Below are 19,954 nucleotides of genomic sequence, written 5' to 3'. Positions count from 1 at the left end.
TTGACTACTACCCACTTAAATTTGAGTGGAGCACAAACATCTGCAATTCAGTTTTCTTACTAGCTTGAAGAAGGATGAGACCACGAATGGAGAGAAGAAAAGGTGGCAAGAGAAAATAAACAAACAGGTAATGGCTTACATGAAATTGAATAATTACATCCTGTATTCTGCAGCAACTGCCAACCTCAGCCATCCCCCATGCTACAAGCCCACTTCAGTGTTTTGTTCTGAATACTGCTATACCGCCCCTGCCAGGACTAATTTGTATTCCTGGATCCTGGACGCTTTGGAAAAGAGGGTTAATTATCTTGTCTTTTTAATAACTGCTGGCTCCCTGGCACATCCCTGCAGGAGTACTCATTCCCTTGCATGAAGACCCACTCAGTCTGCAGCTGCTCCATGTACATCAGGGAAGGAAAAAGTTAAATAAATCATGCCAGAAATTAAGACCTCGCATCAGCAGCTGCAACAGCGAACAGGAAGAACAGAAAACCTATCTGAATTAATGCATGGCTCTAGCCCAGGGAGCTGGCTGTGAAAGGCCAGAACAGGAAGGCTTGCCACAGGACAGATACCAAAGCTTTCTGAACACAAGAAAAGGGACTGAGGTTATTTCCTTTAGCGGGACATGGCCAAAGCACAGCACAAGTAATCTGGCTGCATTAGGTTCCTCCACATCCTGTGGCAATTACAATCCTTGGAGAAAGAAATCTTCTAACAGGGAAAGAGTATTACGCATTAGGACACTTAACGGAACACAAATATTTTGTTCTTTTAACTTGATGATATAACTGTCTAGAAATGGAAACTCTTCACTCTTTATCAAATCAGATGCTTTATCAGTAGAACTTGGGGGCCTCATCATCCCAAACCCTGAACAGCTATTTGTTTCAGCTTATTTTCATCTCTGACTATGCCCCTGCCAGCTTTTGTAAGGAACCCAAATGGCATGCTAGAAACATCACATTATCACATCTGATCACCTCTCTCCATACATGTCAATTTTAATGGTGCAACTGAGAAGATACTGTCTTACCACTCACTTCGCATGCATATGGTTTAACAGGTCAGGGAAGGAAAATGGAAACCCCTTGTTTTACAGATGAAGAATGATGCCAAGTATTTCTCAACTCAGACTTCCCTGGTGAATACTATTAACATTTTTCACATTCCAGTCCACTCCCAGACCATTCCTCACGGAAACAAAGGTAGGCTGGGAAAAGCCTAGATTAATTTAAAACGTGTGGTCTTAACAATTAAGAACAAAAATAGCACAAGATAGAAGAAATGAAGAAGTGAAAAACACCTTGCTTCTAAGATAAGATGGTCTTAGGTGAGGTCCTGCATATCAGACCACTTCATCCAGCTGCAGTTTGATGTCCACCTCTCATCCTTGTCAGCCCCACAGTCCCGGAGAGAAATGCAGGTCTAGCGAACCGTGCTCACCCCCTGTTCCTTAGTGCCTTCCTTCCAGAGGTCTTGCAGCACCACTTGTCCCTTGCTTAGATAGGGCTCTCCAGTCACTTTTGCATTTCACAATAAATCAGGTCACACAACATACTTCTCTCCAGCTGTTATTCAGTGAGGCCTTTCTCACCTGTCTTAGAGCAACACAGCCCACGATGTAGGACAGCACCACAGTATCAGCAGTTAACCAACACACAGGAAACACTCTACGGAGACCAGACTGCTTTTCCCTTTACACTTTTCCCTTTCTTGGGGACTGTTGCTACCAGGGGACCCACATCAACAAGGTTTGTTTCCTTAAGGCTTACATTTTTGCCATGTATTCAGAGGGCACCATCAGCTCTTCTATGACAACGTGCCAGAGCACTGCTTGGTCATAGCATCAAACATACAAACTGATATAGGCAACCACTGCAAGGCAAGTTTTACATCAGGACTCTTAAGTTACCTTTCATACACCGGGTATGTGAAGGTGGGAGGTTCTCAACCAGAGCACAGCTGCATCTACTTTAAGGTCAAAATCAGAACAATGGTATTTTGTGCTTTAAGAACTCTTCACAGGAAGCTGAGCCCGTAACTAGTGTTATATTTTCCCATGCCTTCTTGCACGCTACTTCTGGCCAAAGCCATGCCAATGCAAACAAGATTATTTTTGAGATTATTACCACTTCTGTAATTGCCAGAAGGAAATAAACCAATAGACAGGTAGACATAAAAACCTGGAATGGCTAAAAAATCCACTAGTAGCTACAGATGTGAAAATACAAGGTATTTTCAAAAGAGGACACAAAAAAATCCCAAAGATGTTTAAACACATCCCAGACGCAGGGGGGATGGGAGGAGGAATTTAAACAAGCATGTTCATGTTCCCAGACTTCAATGTATTATTTAACAGAAGAGACTGAATGTCTCCTGCTAAGCCATCATAATATTCAAACAAGTTCAAGTGCTATTCACAAGAAAACACACAGCAGGAAAAGGAGCAAGTTGCATTTAATTACAACAAAGAGGGTTTCAGCCAGTTACAAGCCAGCTTACCCCAAACATTATCCCTTACTAAAAGACAGACTTAGTGACACCACATTAAGTTGTATCATTCCTTTCATAAAGCAGGACACCCAAATACTTCCTGAATGGTTTCTTTAAAATCTTTTAGCACCCTAGCGATACACTCTTATCTTGTTGTGGTGGTACAGAAAGTCAAAAAGCAACTATTCCCACTTCTTGCATATAAGGAAAAATAAACATAAACAAGGGTTAGAGTATCATGAGAGAAGACAAACAGATCTCCACCTCAATATATCGTTTACCTCCAATGAAAGGTGATCAATTAGAAAAAATAAACTTAAAAAAACCAAACAACCAAAACCAAAAAAACAACCCAAAAAACCAAAAAACTCCAAACAGTGGAACAGACACGAAGATACTACAGTGTGAATGCCAGCTGCTTACAAGCAGGGAATGTGCACAGCAATATTCACTATTTTGCTTGTATGGCTTATGCAAAAGAGAGAAAAAACTGCATTGAGAGACCTTAATGGTTTAATTTCAATCTAACAAGTATAGTAATACCACTGCCAAATGATAGACAAACTTCACTCCCCTCAGAGCAACTAACTCTTCACCTGCCCCACTGTTTTGACTCTATTCTAAAGAGCAAGATTATGGGTGAACACAGACCTCATTTGTGGAAGGAGACCAACCTCATTCCTCCCTGAGGACAAGCATCCATCCTTGTAATCCCAAGAGAAGACATTATTCTCTTTTTACAGCAAAACACCAACATGGAATCCTTCCTGTTCTCAGCTTTTACGTGAATAAGATGATTGTTATAAGGAGAAAGAAGCTTGAACAATTTTTCAGTCTCCCCTCTTTTCTTCCCCACATGGCACAGGCTACTCATGTTGCATTTGGGACTTCCAGCTGGTATCTAGTCCTCTCAGATACACCTGGAACTAGTTTGTCCTCTGTTTTATCTGGGTAGCCACAGGAAAGATGCCTTTCACCTGAACATCTTAGGCACTGAATGCTGTGATCCACTGAGGACACTGAAACATTAAAGCACTTTTTTTTTTTTTTTTTTAAAAACCAAAACACCTGAATGCTTTAATCCTACATCCCAAACTGGAGCAACAGGTAACATACTATTTTTAATGCTCAACTACAAACAACTTGACTTCTGAAACTACATTAATACAAATAGCAATGCAAGTTATGACAGAAGAAACAGGTTTCAACAGAACATTCAGGTTGATGGAAGAGAAATGAATGATTGGGAGAGACCTTTTACAGTTAAAACACTAGGCAGCACAGAACTTTTCAGTAGTACCCAGCATTCTGTTGGCAAGTAGCAAGATATGGGACATCGCCTTCTACACTGGAGCTCTCTGGAAGCAATTTCTGGGGGAAAAGCACTGAGGCTGAAAGAGTATTAGCAGCGCCCCTAAAACGCAAGTCAGTTTGCCACCTACCAGACAGGAGGCTAGTATTATTCCAAACCCTATTCAGAAAGAGGTGCCAAAGAGCAGCTGTCCTTCAGTTCCCAGTTCAGACATATTAGAAGCCTGATTTGAATACCTGAAATACTCATTACCTGAAGCATGAACAAAATGGAGGTAGATGGGCAAAAATAAATCATTATTGATGAGAAAACCTGAAGGACAGCTGACACATTTTCCCTTGTATGATAAGGTGTATTTGCCTTGAAGTTAAAAACGGGGAAAATCCGGTCTGTATTTAAAGACATGTGCAATGCCCACAGTCTGTAAATGTACTGCAACATAATCTCTCAAGGACAAGCATACTGCACAAATAATCTTCCATAAAGGATGGATATGGATAAAATCCACAGACAGAACAAAACTTGTATGATAAAACATAAAATATCTGATAAAGTAACTTCTCTCTGATCACTAAGAGCAGAACTAAAAGAAGCCCTAAACACTTTGCTGCAAATTCAGAAAGGGGAACAAACACAGAGCCGAGGACAACAGCTCCCAGACTTCCCTGCTTGGATTCCCATTTCTGGGGGTTTAGCCCAAGTAAGATGCAACTCCAGTTCCAGAAGAGAGAACAGAGGTTTCAAAGTACTAGGACAGAAGAAATCATCTTCCCCAAAGAGAAAGATTTCTTGCCTCATTAATTTCTTATCATGTAATTAGTTACATTATCTGAATCCCACCTAGATTACCTCAGTTTAAGTGAGAGGCTAGCCAAGTCTATTCACCCTATGAGTTGTTTCATGGTCATAACATATGGAAGATAAATCAGACAAAAGAAAACATCAAATTAACTGTCTAGGTATGAGAGAGTATGGTGGGGCTTGCTTTTTGTTTTAACTATTTTTACCACCTTGGTTTCTATTGTGATCGATCTTTTCACATATCCAACTTTTACCATTTAGTATGTCATAACCACTATCTAAAAAAAAAAAAAAGCGCCAAGAGGACATGTTAAACACCAAAGATTTAAGTTTAAATTATGGAAAATGAGGATGAACACATTGATACAGGCTTGCAATTTTAATTTTTAAAAGGCCCCTACGGTGGGACTAACTATAGATGGCATCATGCTAATGCAAATGGAAAATATTTAAAAAAAAACAAAACAAAACCCACACTTTAAATAAGTATGAATTCACACCATACACGTGTACATACTTAATTTTCTACATTAGCTTTGTTTGAACTATAAGTCAAGTCTATACTACTAAAAATTCGGTATGTGCAACATTAACCTGATTAAAGCATTTTATAAACACAAGCTTTTTAGTATTGCAACATACTTCACTACTGAAGATACTGAAAAACAAGTTCTACATTTAAAATTCTGATGTAATAGTTCTATCTGCCAATTAAGACTACAAATGGAAAAATACTTGCTAATCTTTAACATTATCGAAAATGCAAATATATTTCATTTTTGGAAGAAAATCTTGTTTATACTACTGGTGCTTCTTTAGACATTTGAAGATACTACACTAACAAAATACAAACTTTGTAGTAAGCTTACAACATGTACTTCTCAGAGGCAAAAAGAAAAAAATCTGTTTTGTATTTATGAAGGAACATCCATTTATTATAAAACAAGATAAAAGATATTAGAATTAAGTTGAAACAAGGCAACATTAGAACAACCACTTTAGAGCTTTGTGAACGAAGTGTAGTTTTAAACTTGCAAATCAAGATGAATGGAGCTCTTAACATGCTGTCCTCTTCTCTATAAATGGGATGACGTAGAGAAGCAAAGCTTCAAGGTATAAGGGTTGGAGCCATCTGTCAAGAGACAACATATAACATACTCAGGGCATTTTACTGAGCATAGCTCTCCTGCTGATCAAGATCACCTTGCATAATCTGACAAGTTTACCAATTCTGTAGATTTAAGGCTCACACCTCCCTGCCTACCCCTGCCAGTGACCTGCAGATACCAGATGACCTGTAGTGTGTAATTGATAGTCTACCAGCATTTTTTAGACATAAAAACCAAGTGACGGATCTGGTCACAAGGGAATGTAGATAGAATTCCAAATGTTGTACTATACACGAGAAAGACTTTACCATTATCGCTGCCTCTCTTCCTAGCCGAACTCTTTATAGAAGTAGTGCTTAACAGGCAATTTCAAATGCAAAAGGCATTTAAGGAAGTCAAGATTTAGACTGTGGCATTTCCATCAGAGACAGAGTGGCACTGGATAGTATTTACACGTGTTTGAGAAAAGAAGAGCAGGATGTCCAGCACACCCTTCAGGCCTCTCCAGAAAGCAAAGCATAAAACAACCCCCCCCTCTATTTGGAAAAGCTGCCAAGACCCACAGATGGCAGCACACATTTGCCTCTCAGGTAATGGAAGATATGTCCTCCCGGCTCAGTCAACCTCAGACAATCTTACTACAGCAAGTCTTAACCAGCAGTCCTTGTTTTAAAATACTGCCTTTTCCTGTGATAGCTATATTTGATTATGCATTAGGGTTTGCCTTTTTCATGTTGAAAAAGTAAGTTCTTCTGCTGTTATCACCTCTCCAAACTGAAATAAATCTGAAATGATTAATAGGATGTTATCAATAATAGCTTAAAAAATATTCTGTCCCTGAAGTAGTCTCAGTCCACTATTGAGAAGGTGGACAAAACGGGGCAGGGTGAGGGATAGGAAAGATTTAAACTGTTAACACTTGACAGGGAGACAAATCCATAATAGTTTGGAGAAGGTAGTTTAAAATAGTATTAGACATCATGCTGGATTCAAAGTTCTGTCTCTGAACAGCCGGAAAAATTCCATTTAATCCAGTAAACTATCTTAATTGTCCAGTGCAGATCTTGCCTAGTGTGTACTTGTTTAGCACATGAACTCCCCTCCATTCTTATTAGTTTGGAGCTAAACTCAGCTTGGCCTCAGAATTTCTGATTTGGAAGAGAACCCACTACAGGAGCAGTTAATTCAGAGCAGTAAGCTGTATAACTTAAAGAATCTTCTGCCCAAACATATTGCAGATTTCTCTGCATTTATTGTGAAAGATATAAAAAGCTTCAGTAAGACATTATCCATTAGGTTTGATTTTGATGACAGTGGATTTTAATGCTTTTCCTGCCTGTCCTCTCTTTAACCCAAACCAATATTTTTTTCCTCCAACTTTCTGTAACTTCAAAGTTGCAGAGCATATTTTGAGTTCTATAGGTTGACTCAAAAACTAAGGAGTGCCATTTAGATAGAAACTAATGGAACCTAAACTAGAGATTAAATACTGTAATATATATATTATGTATAATATACAAATCCAGTATTTGTATACTGTAATATATATAGTACAGTATATGTGTTTGTATACATCTATAAAAAATACAGCTTATATACATATAATAAGAACAACACAGTTTTTAGCTGCAGATTGAGCTGCTGAAGCCTCACCTTTTACAAAGGCAGTATCAACATGAAAGAAAGCAAGAAAAAAAAAATTTATAGCAGTAAGGCAAGTAAAACTGACTTACTTGGGACTCTTATCTGGTAGTGATTAAGTACAGTGAGAGCTTCCACTGCATCTGTCTTACATTCCCATTCCAACAGACCAGACAGTGTTTTGGCAGAAGCTGTCAAAATGAGAAATAAAAATGGGAAGGAAGGGATCAGTAACATCTCCTGACAGTGTACACTCTTATCAAAACTGGAATCCAAATAACTCCCCAAACAGGTGAAAGTTTACTTACGTTTTGGATCAAACACTTTGTATTTAATAAAGCTGAGAACTTCATGATCCTCACATAACTGTCACAAAAATAAAATAAGAGGTAAAACTCCAGTAAAAATGCACATAAACACATTAGCAAAAATTCCAAGTTCCTGGGAGACACACACAAAAAGGAAAATACTGACTCTTTAAGAGAGCTTCCAAGAATTTATGGCAAATTATTTTTAAAATGTTTTGTTCTGTAGTATGCAAAACAAGGCTCCTATACCTGTGCTGTCCCATGATATATACGATTTTATAGGCACAAAAATTGTTAGAGTACTGCTATCACTACTACCTCAAACAATTTTTATATTTAAATAAAACCAAGTTCTTCTTTTCAACTTTCCCACTTCAATACAGTAGCTCAGAAGTTGTACATACAAGCACACCACTCATGCACCAGAGTTAACTTTCAGACAGAGCTTGGGAAAAAAAAAAAAAAAAAAATTTACTGAACTGAAAAAGAACTCACTGAACTGTTACCAGTTTTACCACTGCCTCCACTTGATAGGCCCAGTAGTACATGATTTAAGCATCTGGAGTTTGTTTAGGACTCAGCTGTGCAAACTGTTCCAGGTGCATGCTTCTCTCCATTTCAAAACATCCTAGCAGTCATTAGAGTAACCATCTCAGGGAGTTAGTAAATCTTTTGCAAATTGTAGTCCTAACTTTTCCTGTATTTGGCTTCATGTGAGTCTTTTCCCCTTCCTCCACAAAAAAACCCACATTAAGCTCCTCAACTTAATTTCCAAGATCTTGTTTCTCACATTAAAAAAAAAAAAATTAAAAAAATAAATGGAGAGAATAATGCCAGAATTGTGAAAATAGCAACTCCTACATAGAGAGGCTACAAACCTGTTTTAAGAACCAGTTCTCTTCCAGTCACTATGCTGTAGCTATCCCAGTTATTTCTTTTTAGAAGTAGCACAGTGTAAAGCTAGGATTGAGCCCCAAAGCACTGTATGTCACAGTCATTTCAACTGCCTACCTTTACAAATGTTTCTTCAGTTACACACAGGGGAACATTATAATAATGCAGCACACAAGAGGGTGGTTGGATGATGTTCTTAGATGCTTGGCCAGCACTGGTGAAACGATTATTCTTACTCATTGCAAAATCCTTGTAACTACTCGTGCCATCCTCCAGTTCAAATATCTGGCTTGGAACTACTGAATGCTGCTTGGAAACACTGGGATTTAAGGATAGAGAGAGATATATGTAGTTAAAGTTTCTTAAATAATTAAGACTTGCATACTTTGCACACAGATTATTGATCTAGCCAGAACAGAGCTGGCATATGTTTACAACAATTTGAAATAGAAGGAGAAGAAGATGGATTGGATTTGACACCTTCCTTAAAAAATTGTAGAAAGGATGGATACGGTACATTAGGGAATACAGTTTATTAATAGCCAATCCACGTAATGCCCATATGCTTTATTAATAAAATAATAATAACAATTATAAATAGTAATAAATAAATGAATAATAGTTGCAAATTGGAAATTGTCACTCCAACAATGATAACAGAACAATGAGATATCGTCCATTTGCAACCTCATTCCATCTGTCCACTGAAGATTATTAATCTGATAAAACATATTTACCAGACATTAAGTCTCTTTCCAAATAACTTGACATTGTTGAGATGTGTAACAGCTCTTTCCACAGCATACTCATCACCCATTTCAACCAGTGCTGTGCCTGGAATAGTCTTCATAAATTTCACCTAAGATAGATAAGGGAAAAAATGACATTGCAACAAACAGCCCAACCAGGAGTTTTGTAAGTTACTAGCAAACATTTTTAGACCATCTCAGCCCGGCTTTTTCCAAAACAATTAAAGTGACTATAGTAGTTTCCAAGTTTCTAGTAAATTATGCCTTACCTTCTCAATGTTTCCATACAAGCAGAACAGGTTGAAGACCCTTGAACAGTTCATCTTTAGCTGATGCAACCCACTAACCATGACAACTGACCCAGAAGGATTTCCACCATGCATATAAGAAGAGGATGCCTGGGGCAACGGATAAGCAACAAGTTCTGGAGTGTCCCGAGATCCCATTCGGTACCGGCTTGGCAATGGCAACAAAGGACCGTGTGACCCTAAGGAGATGAAAGACCATGCTTTCACATTGTTTGAAATAATTTTCACTACTTAATTATGCATTAAAGCCCACATATGTAATGCATATTTAAAGGAGGGGGAGGTGAAACAACATTACAGCAGTTTCCATTAATTCTTTTTCCAATTAAAAAACCAAAACAATCCCCCCAAAACAAAAAAAACTACAAAAAAGAACAAAAAAACCCCCACCACAAAACAAGAAAACCCCTCTTTATTCCCTTTAATGTTCCAAGTCTCTTCTTACATTACCAGACAAAAAGGAAGGAGCTGTTTCATGGTATTGTTTTTATACACAAGTGAAAAAATTATTTCAGTAATTATAAAAATCCCTGCACCATACAAAATATTTGAACATAAACCTATCAGAAGAAATATTTAAAATAAACCTTCAGCAATATTGCCATGTCTACTTATAGAGCTATATGATGCCAAGAAAGAATATTACAAAGTAGGGAAAACAAACCAAAAGGAGCGAACTTTTAGCCAGAGGCCAGGAGAGGAGATGACACAGCTCTTTTCCAGAGACAAGAGATTAAGTCAGAAGACTGCCTTTCTACAAACAGTTCATTTGCAAGAAACAGGAATACTTAAACCCCTGCATTAACGCAAAATGAAACTGTCCTATTTTCAACTACAGGAGAAGTGACAAGTTTCACTGAAATAAACTATTATTTTTTTTTAAATGAAGAGACATGACTAGTATGCAATACTTCTGTTTATAGAAAACATCAGTATTACAGACTGAGAGGATTCCTGTTCTGAGACAAAAATAATGTGAAATTCACATAAGCCAAGTACAAAAGGAACCTTTTGTCCTTTTCCCCCCCCAGCAAAAAGCAGTAATAAGAGGGAGACAGTGGTATAGGAGGAGACAGCCACACTACTTAAGGTAGAAGGATGTATAAGAAGAATGAAAAAAACACCAGTGAATACAAGGTGGAACTTGGAAATTCTGGAGATTTGAAGAACCTTTGGAGAGTAGGTAGAAGGTCAACCTACAGTGTAAAATATCATCAATACATTTGCAAAGAAAGAGGCAAGACAATCACATTGCATCTGACAGTTAAGAAAGTAAATAACTAGACCTCTCTGAGGTCTTGGTATAACACATGAAAGTGACAGCAGATCTTCATTTACAGATAGCACTGGTAAAAACCGCAGCGCTTTATAGCACTAATTCCAAAACATCATTCTTATACAGTCGCATAGCTATACTTTCTCAGAATTAGCTATATTAGAAGAAACGCAAAGCCCACAATTCACAGCTTTGCACGCAAGAACATCAAAGAGCTCTGTGTTGCATCAAACCATTGATCAAGCTATGTTGCCATTTTCTGAAAGAAAACTGCTTTCCTAGTACAGATGTCATTTTCCATCCATTGCTAGGGTGATGGCAACTGAAAGGAAACATTCTTCCAAGGAATAAATTTGTAGAGCCGGATGCTGTCCGTGAAAGGAAGGAAGAGGTACAGCAATAAATGCACACAGATTTCAGTGAATCAGTATTATTTTCAGAACGTGGACTGACAGCACTGCACGTACAGCACAACAGTGAACTACTCATGCTGTAGGGGTCCACAGTTAAGCACTGATTGAATATTTAGAATTCCACATAACATGTAAAGAAATCATAACCACCTGTCATCCTATGTTACTTACCATAACCATCATGTCTAAATGATGATGGGTGCTCTCCCAAAATAGCTTGCCTCTGGCGACCCTTCCCTCTGTCTAACATGTGGGAAGGGAAAGAAAACAGTTTAGTATGCACAACTATGCACTTGATTTCTCCAGTTAAGACACAAAGCTTCTAGTTAAGAAGCAAAAAAGTAATTTGAGTCCTTGTTAATTTTATAAACAATTTCTCATTCATTATACAGCTAAAACCACAAGCTGTAGCTCTGGGACACCAAAATTAAATGACTGCCTCTGTATAACAAATTGACTTAAGTTGATTTGGGGCAGTAGCCAATGAGGAGATGCAGACATTTAAAGTTTATGGATATACCCAATAGTTTTCCTAAACAGACACCACACATTAGTATAGATAACACCATACAGCAGGATTTACCTATGTGTCTCTTAAAACAAATTTGAAATGCAGTACTTTTGAAAGACAGTACCTGAATCATAATATTAGCTTCAACAGCAACACATTTTCAAAGTGGGCTTCTTTCAAGAAGTTTCAGCATAAGCCAACAACAACCTGTATTACATGGTTTCATAATCAGTAAACAGAGAGCATTACATACGTGTACATATATATTTACAGAACACCTACTGATTTATGGGCGTGCTGAAAGGATTGTACATTATTGCATTATCAGCAGCACATAACAGTTCAATTGAAGAAAAACATCACTGAATAATGCACTTAAACAACGGTCAATCCTTTAAGAAAACCCAGTTCTCTAGGATATAAAGTTAAGCAAGGGGTCTACATTACTGGAGGAAAGCAATGCATCACAGCCAAAGCTGTATTTTCTAATCAGGTCCATGCTGCATGACAAAGAAAATCTAAACTTCCAGATTTTTTTGTGGTAAGCAACAACTGATTTCTCATAATTAAAAAAGCCACATTGAAAAGGTGGAGAAGACATTTATCAGTTTACAACAGTTCCCAGGAAATTTAGGTATATGACTGCTGAAAATGGCAACTCCAGCCCGGTGCAGCTGGAGGTATTTCCCCTGAAGAACAGCAACTACTTGCATTAGAAAACACAACAGTGGGAGATGAAAACACATATGCCCTTTCAGCTCAGTATTTGGAGGACAGGTTCCAAGTCAGATATTTACTTTGGCAATAAAGCCTGAAGAGAGAACCGTGCTGAATGCCTTCAAATATATAGAAGAAAGATTACTTTTGTCAAGTTTTGTTTTTCTATTCCCTTTTCAGGGTAACAGCTCTGGTTCTTGGCTCTAAAAAGCAAACAGGCAGTCAAATGAAGTGTTTTGAGCATTTAAACTGTATGCAGTAATCATCTTTCAAAAAAATCAAGTTTATAATACCAGTCTGTGGAGCTAAATCCTTTGGAACTGCACACAGTAATATAATAAAGGACCATATTCTTTCAAATAAAGAATTCTGGGAGACCACAGATTGACAAATATTTCCTCCTCGTGATGGTGTAGTGCACTGCTCTCTCCTTGCCCCATAGTCGTTCCTTCCTTGAACAAAGTCCCTCAATTGTGCCAGTACAGATACTTGTGCAAACAGGCATTGAAACATGAGAACTGTTCTGTGTTAAAAATAAGTCTGAAAGGAAAGATTCTTTATAATCTAGTTTAAATTTGGGGTTTGTTTTTTTTTGGTTTTGTTTTTAAATCAGGCTCCAAACTACAGTTTGAACTTTCTGGCTAAAAGCAAGTAGAATACTAAAAGTCAGACTTTTTTTCGGTTCAATCTAATGGAATATGGGTTCATAGCAGCAAGCACTTATTAGGAAGTTTACTTAAGTGGAGAAATACTACAGGGAAGTCTAATTTGTTACCATGAAGAACTAAAAACAGTTCTTTAAGAAAAAACACATTAGCAAAATGCATTTCCTTCCTGAAATTTGAGCAGGGATGTGAAATTCTGAAAGGATATATTAGTATGCCTGTCCTCAGAATGAAAATTCCTTTGGGCTACAATCTTGTTTGCTGCAGTCAGATCCCTACAGTTTGGGTCACATTAGGTTCAAAAGCCAAACAACGCTGCTGCAAGAGTAAATTGAAGCACAAATATGAAAACACACTCTCTCTCTGTCCTGGATTACTTTATGGGCAAAATTGCTCTAGATACCTGCTTTTTCAAGCACATTTCAGTATTCATTCAACAATTTATATTCCCATTTCCTAGATAAATGGATGTGGGCCACAGGAAATGAAAACTCATGCTATATACAATATAGCATGATATAAATACATATAATGCAAGTCTAATTCTTTTCCTCTTACGTGTAGTAGAGTGATATATAGAAAATAGAGACAGACTGTCAAAGTAACAAGGAAAACAAGAGAGTAGAGTGAGAGTTCTTGAGAAAGAGCAAGCCATACCTATCGTAAGTTTTTCATTTTCCACTGTTTTCTCTAGCTTGGGGAACATTTAGTTCATACAGCCATATCTATCTGCAGACCAATTACATAATGTAATTAGATGCACAATGTTACAAGTCAGCCTCCAAACACTGCAATGATCAAAAGATACAAGGGTCAAATTAATCCTTCAGATTTTCAGAATTCAAACCTTCAGATTTTTTTCTTGCCCTTGAGTTTCTTCAAAATCCCTTTTTTAACTCAGGAATTTGAGAAAAAAATTTGAATCCTGATACAAATAGTCATAATCTACAAGCTGCAACCAATACTGTAGCTCCCTTGTTAACTTTTTACAAGAACTTCATTTTGAAAATTCAAGCCCTAAGTTTTAAGTTGTACAACAGGTTTACAAGCCCAGCGTCTCTGCAGAATTACTCTGAAAGTGCGTATCACTTGAGACGGCCAAAGCCCTGGTTCTCATATAGCCTTTGATAAGTAGATACTCTATCTTGGACACATTGTCTTCACTTTTCTAACTTTACATTGCACACATTACTGTACATAAGTTACTGAACACTGCGCTCAATAGTTACAGACTTTTTTTTTTTTTTCCAAAATAAACACTTTACAGGAGTTAGGCTACACAGCAGTTTGTCTTTACATATATAGTCATAGTTTTCACTGACACGAGTTAAGCTCTGGTAATTCTTACAGCTGAGTACTTAAGAGACAGTATGCCTGTACCAATTACGAATCTCCCTATTTTAATACTTAAGTATAACTGAGGGGACCTATCTGATATTGCACTGCTCAGTTCCAACTATCTACAGATAAGGATTAAACTTCCCTACTACTAGACAATATTTACACTGTTAAGACTGAATGCAACTCTCACATACAGCAAGTAATAAAAAGATTACAACGTCAATGATATCAACAAGAGGTTCTTAATTTTGGAAGTTCTCAATTTTTCAATTGTAATTTTAAGGGAAATAAGACCAGCATACATACAAACTTGAACAGAATGGGTCCAGTCTATCATGTTATTCATCCCATACAAATCTGAAGTACTGAAAGGTCCTCCTTTAAAAACTTGTGGTGGTGGTGCATGCAGTATGCAGACAAGGTGAATTGCAAGTCTGAGTTTTTTCAGAGGGTTTTTTTGTTTGTTTGTTTGGTTTGGTTTTTTTTTGCTGATGCCGATGTGGTGCATGATGAAGTGTAGAGTCAGCCTGCTGAAGTCCTCTATCCTTCTTAATGCCTCGTCCAACATAGGGGAAAAGAGTCCTTTCGAAGGAGAAGCAGTGTGCAAGTTTGTAGTTTGTAAGGAATAGTCTGTACCAGGTTTCCTCTCCTCCAAAGAGAGAGAGCTGCTTGGAGAAATGCAAGTCCTTGAGAACTGCGAAGGTGCTTGCAGGTGTGGGCTCCTTGTTGAACTAAGTGGCTCAAGCACACGGCAGTAGGGGGCCCTAGGGCTCAGGGTTACTTCCCTGGCGTGTGAACACAGCCTTCAGCAGCACTGGCTTGCTTTGAAATGACTATTGCCATACAGCCTGACCACGTATAAAGGATTGTCATTAGTACAGTCAAACATCTACAGCGATAACATACGAAAACCTACCTCGTCGGCCCAGATACGGCTTAGTGTAGTCCCAACTATCGTTGTCGTTTCTAATGACATTAAGTCGAGTTGGCTGTTCAAACAAAGTAAAAGTGAAAAGGTTAAGTCATATATATATATATATATATATAGTTTTTCCAGTAAAATTAAAAGAGAAGGTCCAAGCATTACCCTTGCATATTCAATTTTTAGTGTGCAGCATCCTGCATAGATATCTGCTCCATTGAGTGCAGCCTTCGCCTTCTGGGCACAAAACACTGATTCAAACATACACATCATGTTAAGGTTTTCTTTTCACCAGGTGTCTCATTCATGTCCCTTTCTGCTGATATGGCTTTATTTTTGTAGCCTACAGATATTTCACTATTGTATGCCTTACAAGAACTCTATACAGACTTTAATATAAAATTACCAACAAGTGTATATATATGGGTTCAACTTCTGTTAAGCACCTGTTTTTGAGATGTAAGTAGCACATGATGACACCGTTCTATATAAATTAGTAAATTCTTCAGTGTGGATTATAAAGATGCAAGCTTTATTCATGCTCTGAGCTTAGGCCCTTTGAAAGGGGATATCCTGGTGGATTTAGTAACTTTCATCAGAGGACACAGAAAGTTACCAGCAAGCCTAGAGAATATTTGAAGGGAAAGTTTGAAGGGAAAGTTCAAGCTGCATCATTTGGGAAGTGATCAGAGCTCAGGGGTGAGAAGGTATGACTTAAGACAATGCATCCCTTCTCACAGCTAGCATTAGCTAGAGACTTGTGGGTAGGGAGAACATGAACTCAGCAGTTACTTTACAGCAAAAAGAACTAAGAAAGAGTACGCCCTTTTCAGCTTGTAAGCCAAATAAAACCACAGAACTCAGAGATAATTTGAATGAACAAACAATCATCTTGCATCGAAAAATACAACATGCAGATTGCTTTAAATCCACTGCTCAAGGCAGATGCAAGTACCAGGCTCCAACATACAGGTTATTTCATATCCTCCTCATACACCAAGACTAGTTCTGTGACTAGCACAAAAATGTACCTGAGCCTTGGCACGTGGCAATCCACAATCTCATACATACTCAAAAACATACAGTGTCAGAAAGCCCAAACCTTGCAGCAGACCAGACATTTTGCACCATCCTTTGATACAATTTAGTGAAATTTTTGAAGTAGTCTGTATCAATAGCATATCCCTTGTGTTTTACCACATTCCTGCAGCCCAACTTCTTCCAACATGATGTAGGTTCACTGTGGAATTTAAGAGTGAGAAAAGTTAAGCTTCCCAGACCTCTAAGAAATTGTGTGACACTGGCTAGAACTGTGGGAACACATTTGCAAAAGTAATGGGTACTGCAATTAGCATTGACATTTGAGTAAATTTTTGAACTTTTCAAACAAGGCTTGTCTTGAAGCTCACTTCCCCACCCCCACCCCAAACTGCTGCATTACTTTGCTCACATTTGTGAGTTTCCTTTCAACTGCTAGTTGGTTTTGTTTTTAATGAAAGGCATGTTGCAGATTTCAATTCAAAGGACAGAAGTATGGCAGTTTCACAGTGTGTGCAGGATCCTCCCCAGAACTTCCCTAATCTTTCACAAGATGCAGAATAACCTCCAACTGTACAACTCATCTGATCCAGGCAACACCACTTACCACAAATTCAACACACTATCATAGTAAGTCAAAATACTGTCTGTTAGGACACACAGTTTAAGTCTTCTACATAGATAAACAGCAATTAGTTTGCTTTTATGGAAGTTAGGGTAATTCTTTTTGCCTGGCAAATCATCAGTGCAGCCACCGGTTAAGTCATATGTTACAGAAGTGATCCACTAATAAAGCCTGCCACATCAGTAGCATCTGAAATCACAGAAGAATTTGATATTTTGGTACAATTTTGTCCAGATAACAGCTTGGAAATGGAGAGTAATCAGTCTCTGTGAAGAGGGCTATCAGAGTTTTATAAACTAAGGCGTAACCATATCAGACTTTGGACTTCGCAAACCACAGTAACACATCAACAACTCTGAACATTCATCCCATGTACAACTTAATGCTACAAATACAGTAAACAGTAGGATAACAGAGGAGGGAATTTCCTCAACACATGATAAACACATCAAGGAGGCCTAAGCTGGTCTCGTGCTTTATTAAAGCCAGAATAATAAACCAAGCAGTATATATTAGAACTATTTTAGAAGAGTCTGAAGAAGTCAAACTGCACCTCTGCAATCCCTTACCCATTTCCTGAATATCAACACAGGCAGAAGCCATGAAACTTTTGTGTATAATGCACTGTCAAATCTATGACATATTTCCTGTCTGCAATTATTAGCTTTAGGGCCACTTACAAACATCATTATCAAGACCACTGTTGACACTGTCATTTTCCTATAAAGATGAAATGTTTAAGTGCTATTCTGTCTTACAGACACAGAGAAATTGGAAATTACCACGTCTTAGATAGAAATTAAAAAAAAAATTGGTCTCAAAATTACACAGTATTTTTCTGACATTCTCATGTTAAATCCCATCTGCAGTCAAGAACCTACAGCAAAAAAAAAAAAGAAAAAAAAAATCACTCAGAAAGGATATTCAACCATAGCTTGTATTCCATTTCTCTTGAATATAACAATGCGCTGAACTTTTCCAACAGGGTTGCACACGGTATACAAGACATCCTAAGAAAGAAGAAAGAAATACTTTAGTCAGATGTGAAATTTCAAACACTTTAGGTCCACAGAACATTTTCTTGCATTGGCATTTAAATGCCAGAGAGCAAAGAAAAGGCTTGTTAACTTTTCATTTATAATTTTCTCTATACAATTTATACATCCATGATTAGCACTTTTATGGATTAATATAGTACAGGCAGTCAAATCTGAAAAACAGGAAAGCTTCTATAAGAAGTACTCATGCAAACATTAGTTTAACAAGTATCTTCAACTGTGTTAAAACCCAATAATTGCATCCATGTCTCAAGCTGTGCTCCCTTTTAAGCATGCACTGCAGTAGTTTTACCAAAGCAAAGAGAGACAAAATGACACTGTAGTTATAGCACATTTCATTTCATAAGACTCTAGCAGCTGAGAGTTTTTTTAATTTTTCATGTTCATTTTCAGAAGAGTAATCAGGGGTAGTCCACAATTTAAGCTTAGGTAGCTTATCAAAAGGAGATTTTCAATCGTATTCACCTGAATCAAACACACTGCAAGTGGTTACTGTGCTTCTCCACTTAAGGCAGAGAAAGTTTCTGACAGGAAACACTGGATTCGTGCAAACTCATTGTTAACACTCTGCTTTCACCAGCATTTGTCTATATTACAAGGAACCAATAAAATTCAAGACCGTCTTCAGTGCTGCAGGGGAACCAAACAGTAACAAGAAAAGCTCGCCTTACTGCACATCAGGCCAGGCTTATGATGTGCTAGGAGTAATCTCAAACAACAGTCATTTACACACAACAATTCTGACATCACGGTACCAGAAACTAGTCTCCAGCATGAATCTGGCCAAGAAAAGTTTATTTTAGACTGATTAGACACCCATACTCAGAATTCCCGAGACTCAGGCTTGAGAACCTGAACAAACAGGACTGTGATTTCTTGAAACAATTCACCTGTTAGATCATGTTCAAACAGCTGAAAAGCCCATAAGCCTTACTAGACAGCCAGTTTCATAGCTAAACCTAGCAAGCAAAGGCATGCTCAGTGAAACAGTCTACCACAATCTATTTTTTCCTTCCTTCCTTTCTATCTAAACCAAATACTTCCAAAGTGCTCATTCCAAGATCTTAGTGTATGTCCGCAGGTTTATTTGGGGGACAAGGGGGGGGGGGGGAGTAGATACAGTATTTATTATTATCTCCTGCAGAATAGCAGAGGAACTGGGAGGCAAAGTGGTGGGGTGCATGCTGGATGTCTTAAAAACAAAACAAACACACCCCCACATACACAAGAAGAAACTAGAGAAAGAGGATGTCTTATTGCTGGCTACAGCTGCAGTGGTGTAACTCCTGGCTTATATAAAGTACCATAAGCTTTAATATACTGGCATATTACCACTAAAAATAAAAAAACAAACCAAAAAACAAACAGAAAAACCCAACCAAAACAAACCAAAAACATTGTCCATGCTCAGGGGCCTTGCTCCAGACACTAGTGAATGTTTTGCGTAGCTAAATGAAGCAAGCAGAGGAGATGGTCAACCTTTTCAGAAGTTGAACAGCCATTTTTAGAAAGGATTCAAGCAGCCTGAACCCCTAAAAAATAAGACTTATGACATCATTTATAGGTGTATTTTCTATGCACACTCAATAGCAAAAACAGCTGCCCTCCATCTCCTCTTGTTTGGGAGAAGAGAGTCCTGAAAACTTTTCAGCTCCAGGTGACATTTATTTTCAGGCATATGACTATTTTTCACAATTTGTCTCTCAAAAGATTTCTTCACAGCCACTTAATTAAAAAAAAAAAGTTGTCTTTCAAAATGTAAACTCTTAC

The 19,954-nt window shown here is 37.9% G+C and overlaps 1 protein-coding gene across 1 annotated transcript in view; it reads right to left on the bottom strand.

Annotated features, from left to right (window-relative positions):
• Window positions 1–2,443: 2,443 nt before the first annotated feature.
• The window catches only part of HNRNPLL (heterogeneous nuclear ribonucleoprotein L like), a 30,005-nt gene continuing 12,494 nt past the window's right edge, over window positions 2,444–19,954 (bottom strand). Inside the window, exons 4-13 of the mRNA XM_030007260.2 lie at window positions 18,051–18,136; window positions 15,629–15,725; window positions 15,458–15,530; window positions 11,479–11,550; window positions 9,580–9,797; window positions 9,299–9,420; window positions 8,679–8,880; window positions 7,668–7,725; window positions 7,452–7,550; window positions 2,444–5,741 (exon numbers count right to left, since the gene is read on the bottom strand). Coding sequence (XP_029863120.1) covers window positions 5,686–5,741; window positions 7,452–7,550; window positions 7,668–7,725; window positions 8,679–8,880; window positions 9,299–9,420; window positions 9,580–9,797; window positions 11,479–11,550; window positions 15,458–15,530; window positions 15,629–15,725; window positions 18,051–18,136 — 1,083 coding nt within the window. The 3' untranslated portion in view covers window positions 2,444–5,685. The remainder of the gene's footprint in view (window positions 5,742–7,451; window positions 7,551–7,667; window positions 7,726–8,678; window positions 8,881–9,298; window positions 9,421–9,579; window positions 9,798–11,478; window positions 11,551–15,457; window positions 15,531–15,628; window positions 15,726–18,050; window positions 18,137–19,954) is intronic.

Source organism: Aquila chrysaetos, chromosome 2 (genome assembly GCF_900496995.4).
Source record: "Aquila chrysaetos chrysaetos chromosome 2, bAquChr1.4, whole genome shotgun sequence".
NCBI lineage: Eukaryota > Metazoa > Chordata > Aves > Accipitriformes > Accipitridae > Aquila > Aquila chrysaetos.
The sequence above is the reverse complement of the archived record's forward strand: the minus strand, read 5'-3'. Positions and strand labels throughout refer to the sequence as shown.